This window comes from Anabas testudineus, chromosome 16, assembly GCF_900324465.2.
Source record: "Anabas testudineus chromosome 16, fAnaTes1.2, whole genome shotgun sequence".
Taxonomy (NCBI): domain Eukaryota; kingdom Metazoa; phylum Chordata; class Actinopteri; order Anabantiformes; family Anabantidae; genus Anabas; species Anabas testudineus.
Window position 1 is genome coordinate 17,882,066 of NC_046625.1, and position 19,844 is coordinate 17,901,909.

Below are 19,844 nucleotides of genomic sequence, written 5' to 3' on the forward strand. Positions count from 1 at the left end.
CACCGTCATTTATCACAGTCTGCATCCAGAAATGCAACTTCAAACTCTCAGTCACTCATGGACTGAAATGAAAGATTTGTTGAACACAAAATTACATGTGTGACTAAATGTGTCCATTTCCCATCACATCCTGCTCCTGCCCAGTAGGGGAAGACAAACTATGAGTCTTTGGTTCTATAATCTACACTTTATTGGACATATGAAAGTATAAATGACAAAACCGCTTGATTTTTCTTTCCAAAGCAAATAAGTCACGCTCTAATCAGTTTAGTATAAGATACTTCAAATGACAACACTAGGTGCATCCTTCTTTCAAATACAAAATCCTTAACTCGCACTGCTCTGAACTTCACTGGAATTTATCCTTTGAATTCACTTTTCAGATAGAAATGATCAACCCAGAATGTAATAATAAAGCCAAAGCTGAGACACCAAAATGTGGATATACTGTAGAGACTCGAGCTGCTTTATGGGTTAACACTGATAGTGAAGATTAACAGATATCTTAAGCTTAATTTAATCCATCACCTGAATAAATAGTGAGCATTAGATAGATGTATTTTAAAATTCAGACCACACCCACTAAGTATCATAAAAAGTAAATACTAGCTGAAAACCGAACAGCACAGTTAGAAAGAAAACACCTTATCTTTTAACAAGTACATACAGTAAAGCTTGCCATGTTTATTGTACACGGGTGCAATATTTACATATTTAAACCTTCCCCTGCAGCTTGACAGTGATGTGCATTTTACACCCATTTCATTTCTCTTCACTTGATAAAGTTGTATTTAAATAAGCAGGAAATAGTAAATGAGAACATGGTGTTATCACAAGATGAATAGGAAGCAGGAAGCCGAAGTTATGTAACACATCCACTGCTGTGTATCATTTTGATCTTAAGCTAGAAGCTGAAAAATCCTGCAGTCCAATTGTCGAGTGTCTTTAACATAAAACAACCAGCTCACACAGCGTGTAAGGCCACAAGACCATGTTGACATCTCTGCTGCAGGTAGATTCCATCAAGGCAAAAACACACATGGAAGAGAGGAACAGGAAAGTGGCACAAAGGGATGATTTCAACCACACAGTATTCTATTTGAAGGATATTCTAGGTTTATTTCTACCTGGTACTTCGGACATTTCCCAAAAAATGTGGCGAGTGCAAGGTTAGCACAACCCCTATATTCACATCAGCCGGAAACATTTCAAGTTGAAATAAACCAGAATCTATCCTGCAACTAATGTAAATGCATACAAATGTGCAAACAAAATCATAATTTGTCTGAAAATGTCATCTCTATTACAGAAAATAAAGCCTTTCTAAATGATAGTTAAATGAGCCACTAATTGAGTAAAGGTGGACGTTAGAGGAGAACATGGGGGAGGAGGGGTCAGAAAAGACAGGGAGATCTTCTTAGTAGGAACGGATAGCAGGAGGGACGTGAGCACAGTCCTGCTCATCCAGAGAGTTATCAATAACCGGACGGTACTTCAAGGTCACCTGTGATTTGATAAAAGAAAAGATATATTACATATTACATACACCGTTACCCCTCACAGTTAGTTATGGTTATTGGTAGTCTGAAAACCTACTTTAAGCACCAAAACACACTGAAGAGTGCCTACCTTGCCAGACTTTGGGTCGACGAAGGACAGAGTGTGTTTCCTCCAATGCTGATCAAAGGGTTTCTTCTCTTGACCCTGCAGAGGCTTGGAGTAGTCATACTCATCAATGCGGTCCTGGAAAATAGTTAAAAGAAATTATCCCAGAGGAGAGACTGGTTTTAATTATGAGTGAGAAATTAAAAGTTGCTTATACAGCGGCAAAAAAAAAAACCTGATATTCATCTAAGTCAAGAGTATTGACAAATGTAATGCGTCTAAAATAATAACACAAAAAAAATTCTGATCTTTCATGTCTTTATTAAGAACAATGATAAAAACCTCATAGTGCTAGTGGAAAAAAATATGTGAACCCTTAAATATTAATAGCTAGTTGTGACCTTTTTAAGCCAAATGTGGAAAGTGTTCTTTCCAAATAGTTCAATCTTAGTTTCATCAGTCCACAAAACATTTTGCCAATACTGCTGTGGAGTGTCAATGTGCTAGAAAACTTTAGTGTGTGCGGCAATGTTCTTTTTAGTAAGCAGCAGCTTCCTTTGTGGTGTCCTGACATAGACACCCTGCTTGTTCAATGTTCTACCTACTATAGACTCATGAACACAGATGTTAGTCAGTTCCAATGATGCCTTCAAATCTTTGGCTGTCTCTCTGGGTTGTTTCTTTACCTCACTGATGTTTGTTTGTTGTGCTCTTGAGGTCATTTTAACTTTTGTAAATCTGAAAGCTCCTTTTGATGAGGCATGGCTCACATAAGCATTTTCTTATTATGTAGCGCAAACTCAAAAAGAGTGTTTTTTGTCAGTCTAAGTAGCTCTAGTTCACACCTCCAAACAAATTTTCTTTCAGGTGTGCTAATGCCCTACTCCAATTAGCTTTTTTGAGGTCATTATTCACATACTTTTTCCAACTAGCACTATGTTTTTATGGTTGTTCTCAATAAAGACATGAAAGATCAAAATTGTTTTTGTGTTATTACTTTAGGAACATTCTATTTGTTAATACTCTTTGTTATTCTACTTGGATAAAGTCCAGATGACGTTTTATGACAAATTAATGCAGAAAACCATGAAATTCCAAAAGGTTCACATTCTTGTTCACATACCAGCAAAGAAAATACACATTATAAAAATAATAAATGGATGCAGAGCACATGTAAAGATGAAATGTATTAGAACTGACCTTGAAATCCTCTCTTGCGTGGGCTCCTCTGCTCTCCTTCCTCTGCTCAGCACCATTGATGGTCTGGACAGCATTTAGCATCAGATTCTGCAGCTCCAATGTTTCCACCAGATCAGTGTTCCACACAATGCCTGGTGAGAAGGGACAAAAGAAGATGGAAAAAGGCAAATATTTTTGCACAAAGACCTTGAATTGAAGGAACTGGGAACAAAGAGAATGACACAAAGTTGTGTAGTACCTCTGTCAAAGGTCTTAATGTCATCCAGAGTCTGGTAAATAGCATCTATCTTCTCGCATCCCTCCTTCAGAACAGGGCCAGTACGGAACACTGCCGCATGGGACTGCATGGTCTGTTGGGAGAGGAAGGATGACATGAAGAAATGATCCACATGAGAGTCCTCATGAGAAAATAACATTCAAAGCAGCAGTAGAATAAGACTACAAACAGCATGACTCAGACAATTTTTAAAAACAGGTCTGATCAAGTGTTTGTGTGTGCACCTTCTGCATGTTGAGCCTGATCTCAGAGGTTCTCAGGCTTCCGTTGGAAAACCTCAGCTTGTCCAGGTTGGCCACAGACTCCTCTCCTGCACTGGGCTTCAGAGGAGACAGTTTCTCTCCTGAAGAGCAAAACAACAATGTCAGCAGTGACACAAGAGGGACAATGTGTGGTACAACACTGATATCACATACAATCTTGCCTGTAGAGCATGATCATGTTGTCAAAGTATAAGTCTTATTTGATATCAAAACAGTAGAAGAATTTAGGTTTCCCAAATATTGCCACCTGATAGTTCCTCATCCTTCATCCAAATCAGCAATGGATAAATTGTATAACAAGTTTATCATGAAAATAATCGGTTCCGATCAATGAAAATACATTTTAAGGTGGGAAAAAGCTAAGGTCTTCACCAGGTTTGTGTAGCTCTGCGATGGTGAGGGCACAGGCTCTGCCAAACACCACCAGATCCAGCAAGGAGTTAGCACCCAACCTATTAGCGCCATGGACACTGGCACAGGCAGCCTCTCCACAGGCATATAGTCCAGGAACCACCTCGTCTTTCCCATTGACATGAGTGATCACCTGACAGACAAACAAAAAATGAATGTTTCATTCAGTAATGCTAAATGAGAACGGAATATGTGTGGATGTGGATAAGCATGGACAAATTATCTACCTGTCCTCTGTAGTTTGTCGGTATTCCACCCATATTGTAATGGACAGTGGGCAGAACTGGGATGGGCTCTTTAGTGACATCAACTCCAGCAAAGATCATGGCCGTCTCTGAAATACCAGGCAGCCTCATGGCTAGCTGCTGAGGTGGCAGATGATGAAGCTGTAGATACACGTGGTCCTTCTCTGGACCAACACCCCTGAAATATTATAACAAATGGGCTTATTCAGCTGTTTTACTCTTTCTACTTAAGGGAGCAAGGCTGAAAACCTCAGTTATTGCCTGCAAATAGTCTGATACTGACACATAGATGCACATTCAGGCCATACCTGCCCTCTCTAATCTCTATGGTCATGGAGCGGGACACCACATCTCTGGAGGCCAGGTCTTTGGCATTGGGTGCATAGCGCTCCATGAAGCGCTCTCCCTCACTGTTGATCAGGATCCCTCCCTCACCACGGCAACCCTCTGTGATCAGACAGCCGGCTCCATAGATCCCTGGAAGTATGTAAGTGTTAAAAGGGAAAGCTGTCCCAGCAATACTTTGCCGAATGTAAGAGGTACAGTTTTGCTGTTACTTATGAATATGAATATTACATATACTGAGAACAAATTGATTGCCAACTGTTAACAATGAGCTTTTTTGTGGGTTGTTAGTCTCAAATTAGTGGCTCAGTTTAAACCTGGCATGTTATTTCTCTGGCTTTCACTAGACATCAAATAAGATTTTGGTTTTAACTGTTCATGAATACAGTGCACAAGCTGTTATATAGTAAACTACTTAATAGCAGTTATCTTAATAATGAAATGACTTCACAGAAACACTATGTATGCTGGGTGTAATAGAACCACATCCCTTAAATGAAGGATAAAGTCAATACCAAACACAAATTCTTAAAGCTTTATTGCCATTATAAAAAAAAATGATATAGTGCTTTATGGACCAAGCAATGATAAGTCCACTTAACTATATCTTTACTACCAAAACCCTCCAGTGCAAAGAGTTATTTTTTTTTGCAGTTTTATTACATTTTATAGTAATAAAAACATGTTCGTTTTCTTTATAATCTTGTGCTGTCATGAGCTATTTATCAGCTTTGCAAGCTTACAGAAGCATTTGTCTTATCAAGAATAAGATCAATAAATATTAGATGGGACACCGCAATCATCACATTAAAACACTGGTTTAGGTATATAAACAATATATTTGTTTATATATATTGTATATATTGTTATATATATATATAACAATATATAACTCAACCTTAACATTAAATCCACCTGGAGGTTTTAATGCTGTTGTGAACAGTTATCATCATGGACACATTAAAACCAGGTGGATTTTATGTTGTAGTTTATAGATATATATAAAATAAAAATCAGCACTTTGTCTCAGTGAACTGTGACTCAGCATTTAGTGGCCTTCCAGATGTCACATCACTGGGCTACTTAAAGCAGGAGGAATATGGAGTCAAAGATTCATGCAAGTGATTTCTATTTTAGAGCTTGTCGATCAAACCAAAGTAAAGATCTAGACAAATAGGCTGCCAACTGATAGAGAAATGTATGTATACATGTAAGAGACTGACCGAACTGATGAACTCAAGTTTTTTTTAGTGCAATCAAACCAGATACCATTGTCCCGTACAGTAAATGGGACAGGAAACTGTCTAAAGTAATCTGAAGTAAAAATAAAAACATAAAGAAGAACAAATAATTGCATTAACTACTAGATATTAGGACAAACAGACTGAACATCATAGCTGTTTATCACCATTACAGCTAGACTATAAAATAATGGACTTTGAACTGTTAACAAAATACACTAATTTACTATACAAGTAATCTACACACTTTTTTTTTACTTTGTATTTATTGCTTCTATAGACCTTTTAAGTGACTGTCATTCGAAATAAAACGTACCCTAGCCCTAACCTATTTAATAACTATGGTTTAATAAGTTAATGATTCTTTTTCTTACCAGTGGGATGGAACTGAACAAACTCCAAATCCTGACAGGGCAAACCAGCTCTGGTCACCATTGCAGTTCCATCTCCTGTCGTAGTGTGGGCAGATGTGCAGCTGAAATAGGTTCTTCCATAACCCCTGTAAAAAAGGTTAAAGAACTTTTGTTTACATATGTACATTTAATAAATGTTTGCACTCTCAAGGTATAGCAATTAGAGTTTTAAGTGAAGATAAAGTGTTGATTGTTGCATTGAACTTGATTCTTACCCAGTGGCAATGACAGTGTTCTGGGCTCTGAAGCGGTGAATAGATCCATCCTCCATGCAAAGAGCAATCACTCCTTTACACTCTCCATTTTCCATCAGCAGGTCCAGGGCAAAGTACTCCACAAAATAACTGGTGTCATAACGAAGCGACTAGGCAAGGAACAGAAGGAGAGTCAGACAAATGAAAAATAGTTATTAATATATGGAGTAAAGAGAGATCTATAACGAGTACGTGGACCTACCCGTCCATAAAGCGTATGTAGTAATGAGTGTCCTGTCCTGTCTGCAACACAGCAGCAGCGATGGGCCTGGCCTCCTTTTCCATACTTGAGACTCTGACCTCCAAAGGCTCTCTGGTAGATCTTCCCATCTTCAGTGCGACTAAATGGCATGCCAAAGTTTTCCAACTGGGAAATGAGAAAGCAATGTTAGTGCTGAATCTATATATTTTTATATGTCAAGTAATCCATGGTGGAATAGACTATTTTAATAGTCTCATAGAAAAAATTATTTGATATATTAATTTTTATACTAAAAACCTCTAACACAAAGGAACTGGAAAAAAAGAGTTAACATGATCACTATTGTGTATGTGTGTGTGTGTGTGTGAGACTGTACCTCCACTACAGCAGCAGGAGCCTGTTCTGTCATGTAGTGGATAGCATCCTGGTCTCCCAGCCAGTCAGATCCCTTTACTGTGTCATAGAAATGCCATCTCCAATTATCCTGTTCCATGTTCCCCAGAGCTGCATTGATTCCACCCTATGGACCAATATTTAGGAATTAAACAACATTTCTGCCACCAGGTGATGCACTGCCTTACAGGACATAACCTGGTGAAATTCAACATAAGCTAACATAATAATAAAATCCTCAATTCAGGTAATATGCTGTTATACCTGTGCAGCAACAGTGTGAGATCTTGTGGGGAAAAGCTTGGTGACACAGGCAGTGTTAAAGCCAGCCTCTGACAGGCCAAAAGCTGCTCGAAGTCCTGCTCCACCAGCTCCTACAACCACTGCATCAAATTCATGATCCACAACTGGGTACTGAGTAGAGATCTAAAAACAGTGATGAAGAAAAGTTACTGCAAACCCTCGAGCAGTTTGCATATCATGAAAGCTTATTATTCTGTACATTTTTAAATCTAGCAAGATATAGACACCATCTGTAGAGAACAAGTTGAGTATATATGCATTATAACCATCACGCTAATCCATACTAATAACTATATTAAAGAAATTTAAATGAGCAAATGTAACTGACATCATCTGACACTTTGGCATTTTTCTTCTTTCCATAGATGGAGAAGTGAAAGTTCCTGGAACCAGGAACAGCAGCAGCAGCAGCAGAGACCTGGCAGAAATGAAAACAATCTATCAAAAGCAGCACCATGGGTCAAATGGGTAACACTGACCACACCAATGGCTGATTAGCTACAGAAAACATACTCTAACAAGCAAATGCTGTTTAGTGCGTTTATTAACACAGCAGAGGTAGCATTAAATGTGCACACATAATAACACTTGCATAACAAGCCTCAAGCAGGCTAAAACTCCTGTGTCCGTTTAGTGACTCCTTTTATCGTATTTACATATTTACACCTTTGGTATCGTTACAAAAATACTAATTTTAAAGTTTCCTTTAGAGATATTTACATTTTATTCTTTAACATTTTGCTAGCTAGCATGCACAGCTGATATCCACAAGGACAACCCAAGTGACCACTATTAACATGCTAAAATACATCATGTTGACAATTCACTAACTCTAATTTGATTTACAATCTATATTATGAAACTAACAGACATGATGTGGATTCATTAAATACTTTGCTGGACTCACAATATAGCACTTTGACAAGGTGTCACATTGAAAAGCTCCATACACCAGGTTACGCAAGGCAAAATCTGCCGGTTACTAGCTTAACCTGAATATGCAGCAAAACACCCTCAGCAAAAAAGACAACCAGCACAAACAAATAAAATGTGAAGATACGATGCTACTCACTGCTTTCGCTTTAGAAAGTACGCTCTTGGAGAGGAGACGAGACGCAGCACAAACACTCGCCATGTTGTCGCATAAGGACCGATTCCGACACACGGTGGCGGATAGGTTATTCTGTTGCACTGGATCAAACCATTGTCTGAAAACGGGGGTGTCGATTACGTTACACCAAATGGTTAGCCAATTAAAACACAATAAACGATGGGTTAACATGAAACGTATTCATTAAAGTGTGTTTAATATTATAAGTCAATTCAAATAAACACTCACATACTATAATATCATTAGCTATTTGGACTTTTGTATCCACGACCTGTAATGAATTACCCTTAGTGGCTCAGGTTGGACTGCTAAAGCGTAGCAATTGTATACGCTGGGTGTGCAGGAACAAATGTTTAAGTGACCTAGACTTTTCTTTCAAGGTGAGACAAAGCGCCATATATTTATTCCTCATACACTGACTTGTTGTCGGACGTATGCAGCTACAATGCCACGTCTTATTTGTGTATTAAATGCTGCAGCGAGCATGAGTCGGCGAGCTAAATGTTGGCTAGCACATTAGCTCGCCGCTAGCCTTATTCGTGCTCAGCTGTGTTGTCAAACTTCCAAGTGACATAGCGGCGCTGCCGTTTCAAGCTGCGCTGTGTTTGTGCTAAATGCTAGCAAGCTAATTGCTAAAAACACAAGTGCTTATTTTCAACACCGTCTCTGAATTCCTCATAAGTTGTGCAGACAGATTATTGTTCAGTTGGCGTGTTAGTGAATCGTCGGCTTATATAAACTTGTTTTTACTTTATTGGAATGAATGGGTTCGCAGTTAACTTTACAATCATGTAGTTATCATTGCAACGAAGCCATTTTACAGTGGTTTATAACTGCTGCTGTTAACATTTAACCACTGGCACCCTGTAATCAAGATTTATCAGACAAGAAATTAGCAGTTTACGTTGCAAAATGCCAACATTTATCTCTTTATAGATGTTTATTTTTTTAATTTAAAGGAGCCCGTTGTTGTGTTGATCTCCTCTATATGCGTGTGTGACAGCAGCCTCCATGAACAACTTGAATGACCCACCCAGATGGAACATCCAACCAGACCCCAGAGGAAGAGGGGCAGGAGCCGGTGATGGGAACCAGTGGAATTACGCACTCCTGGTCCCCATGCTGGGACTAGCTGCGTTTCGTAAGTTACACAAGGAGTGATCATGTTAGTTCTACTAACTCCATCACAACAGGAAAATATGTAGATATCACAAGACTGTAGATATTGCAAGACACAATCAGTCTGGGCTTCACAAAATCTTACTTGAGAAAAAAAAATGTTAAGATTATTGCGTTATAATTTAAGTGTCTCTTCACTGCCCTCTTATTTGTCCAACATCTCCTAAGGTTGGATCTGGACCAGAGAGTCTCAGAGGGAGATCCAGAATGTCAAAGCCCAGTATGACAAGGATGTGTTTACAATAAAAAGTGAGATGGAGGCACGATATCGGGAGACCTTGACAGAGAGGCGCAGAGCAGCAGCTGTACTAGAGCTTGAGTTGGAGAAGGAGAGACAAAGGGTCAGAGGCTACAAACAGGCTCTCATTTCACAGAGCCAGCAGCTAATGGAAGAACGGAAACAGCTACAACAGGTGAAGTCTCATCCTGCTCCAACTTTGACAGACAGCCTTTTTCTGCTATTGTATTTCTCTTCTAGCCCATAGCTTCATTACCAAAAACTGTTTTCCTCCCTTTACAAGGAGCGAGAGGCCTTGGAGGAAGAGAAGCAAAGGCTGGTAAAGTCTGGCGCTGCAGGTGCTGTGCTGCATCATGCCCTGGAACGAGAGAACAACTGGTACCAGCGAGCAACAGCTACACTGAAGGAATTAGAGAGTCTGCTTGTGGAGCGCCAGAATGCCTACTGCTCCCTCATCCAACCTCGAGATCAGCGGCTGGAAATGGAGAAGAACATGCTGCTAAAGGTGGTTAAAGACCCCATTGCAACAGAACTGAATCTAGAATCTGACCTGAAGGATATTTTTAAGAGAGATAAGCACTGTGCAGACCTGTTAAACATGGACAAGAGGAAGAATGGAAGCCTCATGTGGGTGTATCTCAAGTACTGGCAGCTGCAGGTCACTGTCCAGAAACACAGGAGAGCCGAGGAAGCAATATTAGGAGGGAAAGTCCAGCCTTGCACAAAGTGACAAAATAAATTGATATGCTGATGTTTTTTATTTGACTCTGAAGAATGTTCGCAGTATGTGTCTCAGGAATGGAAAATACATGTATTTTTCTCTGGGTTAGTTGTTACTTGATATGGATATTGAGGAATCAATCTAAAGATAATCTTTTTTGGAATGCTGAAAACAAATTTGACCATAACTTCACAAACACCAAATAAAAATCATTAGCTTTAACTTAACTATGGAAAACAGATAAATACACCTTAGAATCATTTTGATAATATCCATATTGGATACACTACTGACACTAAATTAATTATACAGATGTTTTTTTGCTTTTGTTTTTTTTTTTTTTTTTCCCTCCCACTTTGTCTCTTAGGAGATTTGTGTGTTGAAATCTATCTGTGCCATGTAGGTGAGAACTAGCCACATTTTTAATAAATTCCATGTGATACTATAGAGTACATAACTGGAAATACACTGTTAATTAGTTTAAGCAAAACACATTATCAATGCAGTTTTGTTTAGTTTCCACAGGGTAATTGTAAGTCTTTTGTTAGTGTGCTATGTGTTGATGGACTTACTTTTTTATCTGTCCATGGAGTTTTCTTCATCTATAACATCCATATTTACAGTTATGTAATGTAACAGTACAATGCTGAGTGTATTTTAACAGCATAGCAGTTTCTCTTCACTGATTTGAAATATCTTGTCTTTAATACAGGTGTGAGGGAACCTCATAATTATCAGGGTGGCAGAACTGTACTGAAGGTGCACGTGAATCTAAATAAGGGAACAGAGCTGTTGTATTATGTATTGACCTTACTTTTTTAAGTATGTTCTGGATGTAATACCAGGAATTCAAGTGTAGTGACACTTACCTCTCTGTGCAACACTTCAAATACATCTTGAGTTTAAAGTTTTTAAAATTCAATTTGTGTTTTCACCTTAGAGCATCCAAAGTACTGGAGTGCACACAAAAAACTATGTCAGTTTACTTGGGAACTTTCTGTATTGTCTTACCACAGTTGGTTGCTGCCAGTGAATTCAAAATAATTGGAAATGACTGACAATCACTAAAGTGTCATTTATTCCAACAACATAGGTTTCAGAAATCTTAAAAGAATCAGTCTAATAATGTGTTCAAATCTACTGTACAGTATATTATTGATAAACTTGTTTGCCTATTTATTACTTCATTATGTCCACATTATTAGACCTTTATAAACAAAACAAAATGGGAATTTAATTGTGAAGAATAAATCCAGTGAGAATTTCTCCTAATATATCACTTAATATCATTATTCCAACAAGTCTGTTATTTGTATGTTGATAGAAATATCAAGTTACTTAGCATATGAAAGCCTCAACTACAGTATAATTTAGTATTTCTTTCACATAACATTAAACCTCTGCAGTTTTCTAAACGAAACCAATTTATAATTAGCCTAAACGATTAATTTGTAACCCATAATATCTATGTTATATTTTCTAAAGTGCAATCCACATCCCTCCATCACTCCCTCCTCTGTGTCCGATCGGAGATTTCTCTTGGAGAGGACATAAGGCTTGAAGCTCTGAAGTTTATTCTGACTGGTTTGCTGAGGTCCTGGGTTATAGTAGTCGCTTCTTGTTTGCCCACTCCACTTATCAGCTTTTGTATGACTGGCTGTTGTTGTGGTGGCTTAAAGGTGGTTGTAGCATCATGTAGGTCCCTGGTGGTGTTAAAGAAGGGGAGGTGGTGCTCTGTCATGGGTCTGTTGTGGCTGCCCAGCTTAATCGTCTGGCTGGGACTCCTCTCGACCATGAAGTGCACCACCTGTTGCTGTTTATAACTCTCTCTGCGGCTGTTGTCTGTCTCCGACAGTGTGAGCCTGTAACACAGTGCATACACCTTATTTTTTTCACTGCCAGTCACGTTCACTGTACAGGTGTTTTTCTTGAGGTGATAGGCAGAAATATTACTGATCAACACAATGAATACAGAGGTAAAGTAAAGTAAATGTATTGCAGCACATAAAAACTTGGAAAATGTCAAATAAATGACAACAACCTACTTGAATTGGGGTCTCGTTTCAATGACCAGGCTCAGCCAGTCTGCTTGGTAGCTCTCTCTCTTCCACTGGTTGTCCTCCTGGAGATCACAGTAGGAGTTCACCAGGTAGCAGCCTCCTCTGCTTACACAGTGCATGGTGTGAGTCTGATAAGTACTAATTGATGCGAAAACTCATGGGAAAAGGAAACAACAACAAGCCATCAAGCTATGTGTGTTTCTCTGTGTGTGTCATGTAGTCTGAGATTTGTGTGTGTTGGGCAATGTCTTAAATATCCAGTCTTGTTTCTATTTTTACTCGTCTGCATCACATTGTAGTGAACGAAGTGAATGCCCCCCCTCCCCAACACTTAAGGCATCCTGAAGGTTGGTTTTCATTTGAAAAAGAACTTTAGTTCTTTCCATGACGTGAGCAAATCACATGAATCCAGAGCAAGGTTGAATGTGGACACTCACTGTTGCTCTAGGAGCTTGTATTTCTTGTGAAACTTACCACAAAGTTACATTTTTGTATTTTGGGGGAATGAAAGTGTGTGTATGTGAAAAGAAATATGCAATGACTCATCTGTTTTAATGAAATGCACCCAGTGTTTATACCATCGGGTCAAAGAAAAATATTCTCCTACTCCTCAGATGTCTCTCACATAAGCTACATGTCACAGGAAGGAAACAGCTGAAGGCAATGAGATCACTTTCAGTAATAATCCACCTCATTAATCCAAAGCCATGCCTGTGTCTTGTCCAGTTTCAAGCTGCAAAAAATAATGTTTGCGATTTGAGACATACTTTTCCACTATATTTCTGTCAGTTGTTAAATTACTCTGCACAGCATCTTCACAGGTAAACATCTTGACTGTGAACATTTGAACGTCTGTAACAGAATATCACCATGAATCTTGATTACTCTGGATGTCAGGAGATCACTGGCCGCCCCACCTTTATCAAACTGTGAGTTTGAAACTGAATCGGTGGTGTGGTGATGGTATGACTGAGGCACTGGAAGCTATGCTGGACTGGTCCCAGCAACACAAGCATTGCATGACATCAGTTTTATGCACAATCATCACTAAAACATATTGCTATGACAACATCAACATACATTCATAAACAAGCAAGTATTTTGTCATGTGTATAAGAAGTAATTAGTTTCCCCTCATGAATAGTCAGTTATACAGTAAAATTATTGAATGCAGTGTGTTAATACTGAATATGGATAAATATCATTTTTTAGCATGAATATTATTTTGAAAAAAGCATGTATCTATAGAGATGTCACATTAAATACACTGCCATTCAAAAAGTCTGTGGTCACTTAGAAATGTCCATTCAGATTTTATCATATAAGGTTGATCAAAACATAGAGCACACTTTGTGTTAAAAAGCACAATAGCTAGATTAAGCCATCTTTATAATGGAATATCTACATAGACATACACAGGCAGCAACAGTCATGTGCTCCAAGAGATAGGTAGAAAAATGCTATATAGGTGCTGACCATTTACTCCAAACCTTTTTACAGCTGTGTACATTTAGATGGCGTCATCATTTTGGCTCTGCATGCCACCATGATAGAACTGAAAAAAATCAAGATGTGCTTAAAGTGCAAAATTACCAACCTGTCTGTACAAACAACTGCATGAATTAACTAATGTGCTCACTCTTCTGTACTTCACACAATTAAAGTGAACAAAGTAGAAAGTGAACATTAGTCTTGTTTCAAATAATGAATTTATTGTCAAACGTCAAATATTATACAGCAAATCTCTGACAGACTTGGCTTGAATTCTAACAAAAGGGAGAAAACATGATATGTCATATGAGAATTTCTACAAACATTGATTATATGATATAGCGAGTTCACACACAGATAAATGGAAATGTATGTCTGATCCAATATTTATCAAAAATCCTATATCTGCTGAAAAAAAAACAACAACAACAAATCTCTCTATGGATACATCAACCTCTTGCATGTAATGAATTAAGAGTCAAATGGACAAAATCCACTATGTCAAGTAAAGCATCTCTGTGTATCTGACCAGATCTGGGTCAAACTGAAGGTATGTAGCAAAAGAAGCCTTAACATGTCAGGATTAATGGCCAAACCAGGCGGGCCTTTTCCTGGCTCTCTCCACTATCCTCTTGTCTTTGTCCTGCTGGTTTGGCGTCTCACCCTCATAAAGCACGACTGTCTCCACAGTCGGGGCCCTCAGAGGGCCTCCTTCTATTGCTTGAATCTGTTGACGGATCAGACTAGTCTCCTTGCAGACTTTAGCATAACAGAAACCGCACAGGATGTGTTTCTGTTTCAAGTGGCCACACTCTGGACATGGCTCGATGTTGGTCTGAGAGAGGGAGACACAGAAAGAGACAGTAAAGGCTGTGTGTCAAACGGTGGTTTGTAGAGGAAACAGTGGCTGTAAGAGACATTTCTATATTATGTGCACTCAGTTAACATCAACTGACTGTGGAGCTTGAAAGTTTGTGAAGCCTTAGAATGTTTTCTATATTTTCACAAATATGACCTAAAATGTGACCAGAGTCTTACGCAGCTAAATCAAGTTTATTGATATTAATGTTAAATATATACCTGATTCAATTTGCAAAGAGCAAGGCATGTTTATATTGAGGCTTGTTAATGTAGCCCTAATGCTTTGCATAAGACAAACCAAATGTATAGAGGTGAGATACAACTAATAATACCACTGCTAAACAGAGGCAGTAAAGACAGAGTCAAAATTAGTCACACTTGTGTGTCTGAGTGAAGCCCCCTCCAGATGATCTATTCACCATACCTACCTTGACTTTTAGGAGTTTGCTGTCAGCTCTCCTTCTGGTGCGGTTAACCTCAATTGTTCGTCTTTTCTTGGGTGCTGCCATCCACAGGATCCCATCTAACAGGCCAGGGGGCTGCTCCTGACTCTGTTGCTCATCCAATTGCTCGTCATGGTCGACCTGAGGCAAGAGGCTGGGGCCATTCACTGCAAGCACTGGAGCTGGAGCATAGGAAGTTCAATGTTATTTAAAAAGATGAAGTTATAAGTTAGTTTAGGATGACCTGAAAAAAACGGGATTGCAAGTATAGAAGGATGTTTAGAGAAGATGACAGTCAAAGACAGCTGGGGACGTCAGTTAAAGTAGGTAGTAGTTTTAAACTACAGTTACATTTATGCACACTGTGTGTTTGTGTGTAGTAGTCAGAGGCAGAGGTTGCTACCAAGCAGTAGCGTTAGCTACCGTCTGGAGCTGTAACTAGTAAACTCACCCAGTTGTTGTTCTAATCCCGCCACCTGCAAGAGTCTGCTTTCAATATGGAGCAAAGAGCATCTGAGGCTATGCACTAAAGCGGCTAAATTCATCATTTTGTTGTCACCACGTTTCTTTTCCTCTCAACATGTCAAACAGCTCACGGTCACTGAGGGTTAGTACGTCACTAAGCAGCGACAACAAGCTATACTTCTTCTTCTCCTGGTTAATTTCCGGTTGGTATGTGCAACTCTGGCCTCGTGATGCCATCTAGCGGTCAACTTTCCAAACGGCACAGCGGTGTTCCCTGGGCGCTGATTCAAGCTCGGATCAGTAAATTTAAAGGGTTTTGATCATCTATTTCTATTTAGAAATTCAGTTCAGTCAGCCAGACGTCCTGGGGAAGAGTTGTAACGTTTAGCTTCTGGGTTTCTTAAAATATTAATAATTACTGGACAATATAGTTTTTATATATATATTTTTTTAGTTCTGTGTCCCAATACCAGTCTCTACCCATGTGTCTCGTGTTTACATTAATTAAATTAACTGTGACTCTTTTCCCACTCTCGAATGAACAAGTGTCTCAAATGGATGGATAATAACTCTGCCCTGTGTTGTCAACCTCTCCATAGGGGGCGGTAAACACACTGTGACCATCCTCCGCTAACACACAGTAGAAGAAGACGGTCAAGATGGCGGAACGAGGCTACAGTTTCTCCCTCACCACATTTAGGTAAACTTTCTTTAAAATGCCTGAAATTAGTGAAGCAGATATAAACGTGGGTCGTGTATTGGCTATGGGTAGCTAGTTATTTGCTAAAATATGTGCATAGTTTTCTTTTCGATATGAAAAGACTATTTTGTGAGCCGTCCTAGGTGATGCACTGTCATTGCCGGGTAGTGTAATGAATCGGCTAATATTAGCGTTAGCATGACGGCTAACAGGGTTTTAAATGAAACAGTTAGTAGACTCTAATTCAGAAATCCATAATACAAACACGATAAACTGTTCTGTTAGTAGAACGACTATTATGTAGAGCTAAACGGACTAGTTTCAAAAGCTAATCTTTCAGCGACTAGCATAGCTAGCGCAAGTTAGCTCAGATGAGTCGGTTGTTTCAGCTTTTGCTTTCAGTTTCGTCTTTCTTTACCGATAAACACTAGATCTGTTTTTTAAACTACGATCATTATAGTACCATTTGGCTTTGCTGATTAATCACCTGCACACAATATGTTTCTTCCTGCAGCCCTTCAGGGAAACTGGTTCAGATTGAATATGCTTTGGCAGCTGTGGCAGCCGGAGCCCCCTCCGTTGGCATCAAAGGTAAAGAGTCCTGGAAATCTGCATCACATTAGACTGTACCTATATTGCTGATAAGGGGCTATTCCTTCTAATTCTTCTTCTAATTCTTGATTAAATATTATCTTAAACTGGTTATTCTTATTAAGAGAAGTCTTATTGCTCAGTCTGGGATAGTGTATAATCTTGAGTTTGATGTCTGCCTCGGTCATTCCCCTGTCATATAAGTCACCCCTTATTTTAATGTAAATAATGGCAGCTGCAAAGAACACTGACTTCAAATTAAATGTGGCATTGGACAGTTGTTGCTTTATTTTTTATTACAATGTTTCATAGTTTTTTGTTTTTAACAAAAAAAAAGAAAAAGAATATGGTGCCACAGATTAACTTTTTTTTTTTTTTTTTTAAATGAATGATGTGTCATTTGCCCAAACAAGCCAACGGGCCTACCTAACAGACACTGTTAAGGTGCTGCAACATCAGCTGTCCTCAGCATCATCAGAGTTTGACTTTACATGCTATTACATTAGGATTTGTGAAAACAGTAATTGTGAAAATCTCTTTGACTTTTAGCTTCCAATGGTGTTGTCCTGGCAACAGAGAAGAAACAGAAGTCTATTCTGTACGATGAGCAGAGTGTCCATAAAGTGGAGCCCATCACTAAACACATAGGAATGGTCTACAGCGGCATGGGGCCTGACTACAGGTGGGGACTGTGTATGTTTTAAAGGAAAACGGCACACCAGTAGTTTCTGTCTTGGCTTTAGAGAAGTAGATTTCTGTATGATGCTCAGCAGCTTTTAAATCCAGTGGAACAGAAAACAATGCATAGACTCTCTTATAAAATCATGGTTAATGGGTTGTGTCTTACATGCAGGGTTTTGGTGCGACGAGCCCGGAAGTTGGCACAACAGTACTTCCTGGTTTACCAGGAGCCAATCCCCACTGGCCAGCTTGTCCAGAGAGTGGCCTCTGTAATGCAGGAGTACACACAGTCTGGGTGGGTTTTCACAGACATGTTACAGATGCCTACAAGTCCGTTATTTGTGGATTTCATGGATAAAATGAGTTCAGTCAGAGTTTTAATCTGGAATCTGTCCTGTTGTCTCCTCCAGTGGAGTGCGTCCATTTGGAGTGTCGTTGCTGATAGCTGGGTGGGATGAAGACCATCCCTACCTGTTCCAGTCAGACCCCTCTGTATGTTTTTTTTTATATTCATTTTCATATTGTCTACAATACAGTTACTGAAAGCTTTAATATATATATATATTTTAGTCTTTGACTACCATGTTGAATTATATACTCTTCATTTATTGTTTCAAATAAAATGCCTTCATATTTGTAAGATGTCAGGAATACATTTTATAATAATATTCTGAATAAACAGTTGTAGAAATGTAGAAATAATATCAAAAGCCAAACTTTGTAAACGCTTTTTCCTTCTCTTGATAGGGTGCATATTTTGCATGGAAAGCCACAGCAATGGGAAAGAATTACGTTAATGGAAAAACATTCCTTGAAAAAAGGTAAAAAAAAAAATTGCCATTCATTTTTGTGTGGGTTTTTTTTTTTTTTTTTTTTTGATAATGAAAATTAATGGTTGGTGATTAATGTCTACATTTGGAGCTTTGACTGATGTGATCATGGTGTTGGCAGTTCAAAGATGTAATGCATCGTGATGCGATGCACATCACACAGATTGGTAGATGAACTCTTTGTTTTGCTTCTTCAGGTATAACAATGATTTGGAACTGGAAGATGCCATCCACACTGCGATCTTGACATTGAAGGTATATTGTTTGTTTTAAAACACCCAATACACTGGAATCTAACTTCAGTGTTAGCAATTCTCTCTCTCTCTCTTTTTTATTTTTTTATTTTTTTATTACCAGTCTTTCATACTGTGTGTCCATCTGTGTGTGTCTCTCAGGAGAGTTTTGAGGGACAGATGACAGAGGAGAACATTGAGGTGGGGATCTGCAATGAGGCTGGCTTCAAAAGACTCACTCCAGCGGAGGTGAAAGACTACCTGGCAGCCATTGCGTGAACACACCCAGCCTGGTGAAGGGGCTCTCTGGCCACATTTCAGGACAAAGAAACAACAGCACAGTAGCCAACTGTCTCATGACACTTGCTTTTTGTAAACTTAGTTTGGCTACACTATGTTAAGCCTATTTGTTACTGCCCTGACAAAACATGGGTGGATGAATGCCATAACTTAACTATATTCAAGTCTATTCATTTGATCTGACAGCATGTTTGGGATTAATACCAGAGGGAAAAAGTATTTTGAGACAACCTTGGTGCCGCTAATTTTGCTGCCATTCACAACGACATTGACTAAACTGATGGATCACATATCTAATTGACTTTGTTGTCAAACACATAGCCTGGCACTGTGAAATGTGGCAGCTGGCTACTGTGCATGTGAAATGTGGGCTGATGAGTGAAATCTCAAGTCTTTCACTGAATCTGAAGTTTTATTTCTGATTACCACTGCAAAGGCAATGCTACTGGTTTAATCACCTACAAATCCATTAAACGTTTATTATAGAAAAACAGCAAAAAAGAAAAAAAAAAAATCCAGAACATTGATGTGTTTCTAACCAGATCACAAGTAGCGAGGAGTCAGTGAAACTTCAGTGAGGTTTTACAGTCAGCACAGTTGACTGTACAGCAGTTTTACACATTGTACTTTTTTTTTTCAGGCTAGAAACAATTCTAGAGTTTGTATTTTCTCTTCTGTAATCTGTCACTTATTCAAATAAAAGCCACTCGGTTGATGCTGACTCTGTGCATTAAATGCTTTTCTTGGACACGGCCCCTGCAGACTGAAGGACGCTCTCAGCTCCGCTT

The 19,844-nt window shown here is 38.9% G+C and overlaps 5 protein-coding genes across 7 annotated transcripts; 2 read left to right on the forward strand and 3 right to left on the reverse strand.

The window, feature by feature from the left end:
• Nucleotides 1-664: 664 nt before the first annotated feature.
• Nucleotides 665-8,320, reverse strand: sdha (succinate dehydrogenase complex, subunit A, flavoprotein (Fp)). Its single transcript, XM_026370890.1, has 15 exons — nt 8,225-8,320; nt 7,481-7,570; nt 7,114-7,275; nt 6,833-6,976; nt 6,457-6,621; nt 6,216-6,364; nt 5,962-6,086; nt 4,310-4,478; nt 3,984-4,179; nt 3,718-3,889; nt 3,307-3,425; nt 3,044-3,155; nt 2,806-2,936; nt 1,630-1,743; nt 665-1,504 (listed from the first exon to the last, which is right to left on the reverse strand). The coding sequence occupies exons 1-15, from the start codon at nt 8,285-8,287 to the stop codon at nt 1,418-1,420; spliced, it is 1,998 nt and encodes a 665-aa protein (XP_026226675.1). The 5' UTR covers nt 8,288-8,320; the 3' UTR covers nt 665-1,417.
• Nucleotides 8,321-8,562: 242 nt separating this feature from the next.
• On the forward strand, nt 8,563-11,318 carry LOC113169477 (coiled-coil domain-containing protein 127). 3 transcript variants are annotated; one of them, XM_026370893.1, is made up of 4 exons: nt 8,563-8,643; nt 9,270-9,404; nt 9,611-9,855; nt 9,964-11,318. In XM_026370893.1, the coding sequence occupies exons 2-4, from the start codon at nt 9,275-9,277 to the stop codon at nt 10,408-10,410; spliced, it is 822 nt and encodes a 273-aa protein (XP_026226678.1). In that variant the 5' UTR covers nt 8,563-8,643; nt 9,270-9,274; the 3' UTR covers nt 10,411-11,318. The 3 variants fall into 3 exon arrangements, with proteins under 3 accessions (XP_026226678.1, XP_026226679.1, XP_026226677.1); XM_026370894.1 differs by having other exon boundaries at nt 8,572-8,643; nt 9,267-9,404; XM_026370892.1 differs by having other exon boundaries at nt 8,587-8,643; nt 9,223-9,404.
• On the reverse strand, nt 10,756-12,686 carry zmp:0000000930 (telethonin). The gene is made up of 2 exons (XM_026370895.1): nt 12,447-12,686; nt 10,756-12,263 (listed from the first exon to the last, which is right to left on the reverse strand). The coding sequence occupies exons 1-2, from the start codon at nt 12,578-12,580 to the stop codon at nt 11,906-11,908; spliced, it is 492 nt and encodes a 163-aa protein (XP_026226680.1). The 5' UTR covers nt 12,581-12,686; the 3' UTR covers nt 10,756-11,905.
• Nucleotides 12,687-14,151: 1,465 nt separating this feature from the next.
• mrpl32 (mitochondrial ribosomal protein L32) lies at nt 14,152-15,878 on the reverse strand. Its single transcript, XM_026370238.1, has 3 exons — nt 15,708-15,878; nt 15,242-15,438; nt 14,152-14,787 (listed from the first exon to the last, which is right to left on the reverse strand). The coding sequence occupies exons 1-3, from the start codon at nt 15,802-15,804 to the stop codon at nt 14,536-14,538; spliced, it is 546 nt and encodes a 181-aa protein (XP_026226023.1). The 5' UTR covers nt 15,805-15,878; the 3' UTR covers nt 14,152-14,535.
• Nucleotides 15,879-16,326: 448 nt separating this feature from the next.
• Nucleotides 16,327-19,777, forward strand: psma2 (proteasome 20S subunit alpha 2). Its single transcript, XM_026373465.1, has 8 exons — nt 16,327-16,421; nt 16,936-17,012; nt 17,562-17,694; nt 17,866-17,988; nt 18,104-18,185; nt 18,441-18,514; nt 18,721-18,778; nt 18,919-19,777. Exons 1-8 carry the CDS (start codon nt 16,381-16,383, stop codon nt 19,033-19,035), a joined length of 705 nt encoding a protein of 234 aa, XP_026229250.1. The 5' UTR covers nt 16,327-16,380; the 3' UTR covers nt 19,036-19,777.
• The last annotated feature ends 67 nt before the right edge of the window (nt 19,778-19,844 follow it).